The following is a 7,794-nucleotide window of genomic DNA, read 5'->3' as shown; positions in this document are numbered from 1 at the left end:
TCGTCCAATATCCATTAAAGATATAATAAATATTCCGCATAAATTATATCGATATAATCGACTTAATATTAACTGTTGTTTAAGAAAGAAAAAATGCTGTGTAGATAATAGTAAAATAGTGAATTTAAGTCATTCTAGTTGATGTTTAAGAGAGTTCATATACCCACATATAAGTGTTACTAGTAAAAAAAATGAATATAAGCTATATTAATCTTATATAGATTAGTGATATTTATCTATTCATGTTAAAAATTATAATCATCTATATTCCAAATATTTAAAATTTATCTCTGAATGTTGTGATTTTCTCTCAGTATTAAGGTGCTCCATTTTTACCGATATATTAATATTATTTGATTTAAATGAATTTTTGATTTTATAATACTATTCGTCACTCCGTCCTGGGCAATGCGGATTGATGAATTGTATTAAATTAAAATAAATACTAATTTACTATTACGACGGTAAAGAGCGTTCCACACGACGCGCTTACTTTTATAATGTTGTAATTTTTTCAAACAAAATATAATATTCATTAGAAGTAGAAAACTGTTTATGTAGTATCTTAGATTTTCAAATAAGCTTATATATTTAATATGTAGCGGTATAAATCACGATTTATCATGACAAAACAAAATTGTAGTGACAATGTTGCCATGGCTAAAATCATGTGTATATTAAATTAAAATTAATTTTACCCATTTGATCTTTGATAGTATCTCTAACTATAACCAGTTGATGTAGTCTCTCTTTAATATTTCGATGTTAGTTATCGATGTGATAAACGTCTCGTGTACTTGTAGTTTATGTATAAACTAATCAATTGTCATATCAGCCATTGTGACTATTGATTATTATATAATAAAAAGGTTTATACTCAATGTAAATGTCGTTTCATTTTATTTATTCATTTAACCCTTATTTTTCGACATTAAGCCAACTTATAGATTATGATATATTTTAATAATATATATAATTATATAATATTTATATTTTAAAATAAAGTTAATAAAATCAAACACATTAGATAATAATTATAATCTAAATTAAGGAAATCTTTTGGAAGGAAATTGAGTTATCAATTAAATCAGTAAATGTAGTGCATTTAATTTAAAAAAGCTGAAAACAGTAAATAATGAAAACGATTGAATAAATAAACGAGCTAACTATGAAAACTAGATTAAAAGTACACAAACTGATTATATTCGTTTGTATTCGTTTCTATAATAAGGGTCCTCAGTTACTTTTAAGTTGGCCTATTAAAACATTTAAAAGTACAATATTATATGAATAGATTATTATTCTAGGTAGGATATATAAAAAAATAATTGTACTTTACTGACAAACTCTGTAATTATAATAGTGAAAAAAGTATCTACTGAATTTTTTGGCGGTTCTTTTCGGTAGGATCTACTTTCCGAAACGGCTTTAAATTTAATTCAACAATGTAACATGATGATTCAAAAGTTGTTTTTATGAGCCTACATGAATTCTTTATTTTGATCTTATTTTTTTTAAACAGATTTTTGATAATCAAGAAATGTCGTGTTTCTACTACGAGGTACTTACCTGCGTATACTAAATTAAAAAAAAATATAATATTAACAGCCTGTATATTTCCTACTGCTGGGCTAAGGTCTCCTCTCCCTTTGAGGATAAGATTTTGGTGCATATTCCACTACGCTGCTCCAGTGCAGTTTGGTGGATACACAAGTGGCAAAATTTCGTTGAAATTAGACACATGCAGGTTTCCTCACGATATTTTTCTTCACCGCCGAGCACGAGCAGAATTATAAACACAAATTAAGCACATAAAAATTCAGTGGTGCTTGGATTTGATCCCGCGATCATGTTTTTCCTCAAATGTTTTTCACCAATTTACGGAGTGATTGGAGACGAAGGTTTAAATAAATAAATAATTAAGCTTTCGTGTACATTGTCAAAAATATTATGCCGACAGAGAATATGCCGGCAGAGCGTTATTAGCGTGCGTCGCGTAGGTAAACCAACAGGTAAACGTATTACGATTTCCTGTCTGCCTAAATCTTTACTGAAATCTTATGTCTGCAATATTTATTTTGTATTAGGATTAAATAACATATTAAGATGCAACTTCACTTCGTATCGACTAAGAATCAACAATCATGTCGCAAGAAAATAATCATGCGGAAACGCAATAAGAATATTTTATTCGTTTTTTTTTTAACTTCGAAAAGTACTTTTTAACTTTCGATCCTGATATCTGGATCGAAAGCATCGGATTGATTTTTGTTACTTATGATACCTAATTAATTTTTCGTAAAATAGTTGCATGTATAAAAAAGGTTCAAGTAAGATTTTATACATAGAATTCGCGAGTAAAACGTAGTAATTGTATACTCCTTGAGGACGCCATCTATACTTTATTTAGAAAAGCATGATAAATGTGAGTGTACATTGTTTTATTTTAGAACTAAAGATGTCTCTAAACATTTGAAAGCTATATTAATTTATACTCACGATTGTACGATAAATATTATAAAAAAATGTCACACAGTTATTATATTTATTATGCATAAGGAGCATTCGGAAGGATTTCAAGTTTAGTATTAATACAAAAAAAACAACAGCACGGTATTATCATTTGTTATTTAATAATTTGTTAGTGTCATTACCACTTGTCAATTTATTCTTTGACATTCGCAGTCGCTATCTGATTAATATTGAGTTTGACAGCGTGTTTTATATTAATTCTAATTGTTATAAGATTTTTATTAATCCTTTCTGTAAGATAAAATTGTAATCCACTATGGACAATAAATCCGACGAATCAGCTCTACCTGAGAAAACAATATTTAATACGATAGCGCAAGGTGACCTGACCGAATTTAAGAATATCCTCGCTCAACATAAGGGCAGCGTCGATTTCTTTGACGAAAATGGTATGACGGCACTTCAGCACGCCGCTTATAAGGGTAGTAAGGACATGGTGCAATTACTGCTTGATAGGGTAAGTTAATAACTTTTATGAGTTTTAGTGGGTCAATTGTTAGCGAGTTTTTTTTAGTATTAATGGTTAAATGTTGCAATTACAGGGTGCGGACGTAAACTCCGGTAAACATGAATACAATTATACTGCATTACATTTCGGTGCTCTGTCAGGGAATTCAGAGGTTTGTAAGTTGCTGTTAGATGCTGGAGCTAAACCAACGGCAACCAACTCCGTGGGCCGCACTGCCTCACAAATGGCAGCTTTCGTTGGTAACCACCACACTGTGGCTACAATTAATAACTATATACCGAATAGTGAAATTTCCTACTACTCAATGTCTCAAGGGCAACAAACCGAACCATACCTACAACCATTCCTAGTTGAACCTCTCCATAAATTCGTTCTTGGTGTAAACATTCATCCGGTTAGGTTGGCTCTTAACCTACAACATTTGCCAGCTTTATTAGATAATGCAGAGAAAGTAAGTAAAGTTCTCGAGATGCTTTGTAAAAAAGAAATGACCCGAGGAAGTGACACAAATGAAGTGATGGCATTTAAGTATCATTACCTCGCTTACATTTTGAAGGAATTAAACAATATAAGAGATAAGCAGAAACCTAATACTGAAAGCAAGGAAGATAAGAAACATGACATTGTTGAAGTTTTTGCTAAAAAGCTTTTGAAACCTGGTAAAGATGGTGTTTCATTAGATCTGATGGACTCATTCCTCAAAGATTGTGTCCGCGAGTTTCCTTACAGAGAATGTACAACATTCCACCAGATGGTGAGTTCATTAACAAGCAAGGATCCGCCACCGGCTTTGACAGTTATCAACTGTACCATAAATGGCCAAAGAGGATTTGTAGATGCTATTCCTTATTGTAGTACTTGTGGAGAAGAGAAACCAGCTAAGAAGTGTTCGAAATGTAAAACAGTACAGTACTGCGATCGGGAATGCCAACGCCTTCATTGGTTTGTCCATAAAAAGGCTTGTAACAGAGAATCAAGTGTCCCCATCACCAACTCCAAACCTGCAGTGGATGCCACTGAGATAACTGCTGAGTTACAAAATCTTGTAGCTGGATAGTTTATAGTTCATTTAATATAAATACAATGGTTTTAAATTTAAGGCTTAAGGCCATAAACTCAGAATTGTTTGACTTGAACCTAAGACAATATCCATATACATATTCCATTTCATTGCAAAATGCTTAAAATAATGAGCAAAAACTATCAATAACATCAACACAGACATACTTTGAAAGAAGTTTGTTATTGAATTTGCTTTGCATTTAATTGAAACCATGTAAAGAGCCATATACAAGACCATAAAACCCAGAGGCCTAACAACATAATGTTATAAATGATTTTGTCAATTTTGTCTTTTTGCTCTTTACCTTTGTATTGGTGACTGTAGAGAGAGGCACAAATTTCTTATTGTATTGTAGAATTTGTTTGTATTCCATATGCATTTAGAATATACATGTTGCTTCACTTTAATATTTCGGGCTATCTATATCATGTCATTTTTTTTTCTCTCTGGACAAAGACCATAGACAAATAATACATTTTATTAAATATTCTTTCAATGGTAATCATAATTTAACAAGAGAAAATAATTAATTTTGGATTAACCTTAACTTAGGGTTGTCAACTTTATTATGTTTTACAATATTTTGGCATAAACTCTCATAAAGAAATGAATTAAGATCTGAAACAGGCACAGAAATAGTTGGTTTTATATAAATAAAGTTATATTTATCTTTTCAGTATATTTTAAATAAATATATCATATTTCCTTGATATTTTTGTTCAAGAAATTTCAACTGCTTATTTATTATTATTAAGCTAATGTTTGGTTTACAATACTTATTTGAAAGGAATCCAAGACTTCAATCCATTACCTTTTCTCCACATGTAAAAGAGATAGTAATATTATGTCAAGTCCTATCAAATTAGAGATTGTGTTGAGCAAAATCTGTCTAATGTTTTTTTTTTTTTTTGCATATGTAGATGGCCCTATTCAAAATAATTATTGTTAGTAGATAAATAAAATTATAGATTTATTAGAAATAAAAATTCAATTCAATGTGAAGAAATATATAAAATTATTGTCGTGTCTTATCTAGAACACCAATCATGATTAATGTTCAACTTTATATTTAGTCAAATTGACCTATGAATGTACGATGCTGTTACAAAATACTTTTCTATTGGTAGTTTCTCTATCTGAGAGTGTGAGACAAATCATATTATATTTTCTTGTTGTATGTATCAGTGTCACATAATTGTATAACATTCACTTTAGTGATAAAATAAAATCATACAAAAAAAAGTATTTTTTTTATTTCTATTGTTTATATAAATGAAACTATTTATGCAGAGTTCTTAACCTATTAGAGAATCATATACTTAGAGAATGAGACAGTTTTTGACTTTTAAAGAAAACTCAGATATAATTTAAGGAAGTTTGAACCCAAACCATTGACTCAGACTAAAACTCTAACCCCGGTTGATCAAGTACTAGTACTATGCCGTTTCATATGAGCTGTAAATAAACAATTTTTAATATTTGTATAAGAATGAAGACCATCAAACGCCGTAGCCATGTTAAAAGGGAAATCAATATATAAATATTTAACTTTATTTTGAAAAAAATCTTAATACAAAAATGTTATCTCGCCAAATTAGTTTTGCTGTGTGTTTATTTCAGCTTGACAGGTGAACAGGCAAGTATAAATATAGTAAAGACAGAAGTCTGGTCGTTTGTGGCCTATTTCCTCTTCCTGCAGCTTACTCCTTATCCTAATAGATGGCGCTGATCGTTCGAGTCTTGGTACAGAATGTGTTTATCAACACTATCAGTAATTTAATTTTACGGTATTATGAGCATTACCATCTTTCAGAATCAAATAAAGCAGTTTTAAATGGATTATTATATTATTATTATATTTTTATTTGGAAAGTAGTTTTATTTTTACTAGGTTAATCATTACAAGTTTGATATATATGTAAGGGTTGCATATAGCATAATCATTATGCTACAGATTTTTTTTATGTTATAGGCAGCCCGGTTAGTGGGCCACCTGATGTTAAGTGGTCACCACCGCCCATAGACATTGGCACTTTTAGAAATATTAACATACCCTTACTTCCCCAATGGGCCACCAAACTTAGGAACTAAGATGTTAGGTCCCTTGTGTTTGTAGTTACACTGGCTCACTCGCGCAACCGGAACACAACGATATCAAGTATTACTGCTTGCCGGCAAAATATCTGATGAGTGGGTGGTACCTCCCCAGACGGGCTCGCAAAAACCCCTACCACCACGCTAATCACCAAGTAAAATAGTTTCGAGCTCAAATCGGGCCTGCAAAAAAATTATTGGGCTTCTCAGACGAAGAATTAGTTGCAGCCCGGAGTTTGGAGTAAGTGTTGTTTACATTCCTTTGCCTTGGAAAGCACATAAACACCCCGGTCCTGCGCCTCATTTTCCGGTCGTGTCGGATCTTCCGTTCCTTGAATTGTGGATGCAATTCAGTCCTACGTTGAGAATGACTTCCGTGGCTTAAATTGGTAAGTATCCGGTCATCGTCACATTAAACTTGACTGGTGAGAGTCACGTATCTTGGGTATACTTATGGGGTTTACTTAATATTTTACCTAATTTTCAAATTTACCACCGTGGCTAAGCGAAACTCGTCTAGGACGATATTTTTTGTAATTAAAATTGCAAAAATAGTTTCTTACACAGAATATAGTCAGGTCGAGTTTATAATAAACTCGATCACGGCGCCAATCCAGGTTTTATGATTTTCGTTGTTAACAATAATATCTACCATACATACAGTATTGTCTGAATATGCCCTCAATATTTAGTTCATGATCAATTAGGGAAATGTCTACACATGAAGGAAACAAAGATCGTAATATGATATGAATCTAAAATATTGAAATATGACTTTATTATAACTATATAGCAATCAATTTGGCAAATACATTTAATATGACTAATAATAATAATAACTACTTATGTCTTGTGTGATTTTTGTGCATAACAATCTAAATTCCTCATCACAATATCCAGACATGTCTTATTTTGTAATATAAGACTAATTCGAGGTAAATTTTGTTTGTTTGTATGTGGAGTGTAATCTCGGGAACTAATGATCCAATTCAAAAGTGTTCACTGATAGTATGCTACATTATTCCTAAGTACTACGCATATACCCGTACCATACATCTGCAGTGATAATTTTTGCCAATATACCTTGAAGTTATTTAAAAAAAAAAAACGAATAGATCACAATTCTATAAACATGAAGAATATGAAAATATCCACGCCCTATACCTATCAGCTTTACTATGTTTGGATGGATTTATGTAACGAGATAAATTATAAACGCAAATTAACCACATGAACATTCAATCACCACAAAGTGTTTTGTTTTTTCAAAAATTAAAGTGATCAGAGTAGCGGACAGAATCGGATTTATGTTACGTTTGAATTCCGAGAGTGACGCAACTGGATTGATTAAAAATCTTACTCGGCGATTGCGTTCTTTGGTTTCAAGGAGGATATAATGTATTAGGTTCGTTGTATTTATTGTTGTACATAATTAACGGGATGTCGAAAAAATTGAGAAATTCTTTGGCCTGTATTTGCAAAGATGGTCAAATTGAATAATTTGTGATATTCTAGGCAGATGGGGCGGAGTCCTCACGTCCAGAAGAGTGTTTAAAATTTAGTTTGTATGAGTTGTATCTTTCAACAAAACAATCCATAGTTTTTTTTTTTTTTTAAATTAATTATCGTTTAAAAT

The 7,794-nt window shown here is 31.3% G+C and overlaps 1 protein-coding gene across 1 annotated transcript; it reads left to right on the top strand.

Annotated features, from left to right (window-relative positions):
* Positions 1–2,692: 2,692 nt before the first annotated feature.
* LOC125064492 (ankyrin repeat and MYND domain-containing protein 2) lies at positions 2,693–5,292 on the top strand. Its single transcript, XM_047671564.1, has 2 exons — positions 2,693–2,989; positions 3,075–5,292. Exons 1-2 carry the CDS (start codon positions 2,789–2,791, stop codon positions 4,056–4,058), a joined length of 1,185 nt encoding a protein of 394 aa, XP_047527520.1. The 5' UTR covers positions 2,693–2,788; the 3' UTR covers positions 4,059–5,292.
* The last annotated feature ends 2,502 nt before the right edge of the window (positions 5,293–7,794 follow it).

Source organism: Vanessa atalanta, chromosome 6 (assembly GCF_905147765.1).
Source record: "Vanessa atalanta chromosome 6, ilVanAtal1.2, whole genome shotgun sequence".
In the NCBI taxonomy this organism is placed as follows: Eukaryota; Metazoa; Arthropoda; class Insecta; order Lepidoptera; family Nymphalidae; genus Vanessa; species Vanessa atalanta.
This window is presented reverse-complemented; position numbering and strand designations above follow the sequence as displayed.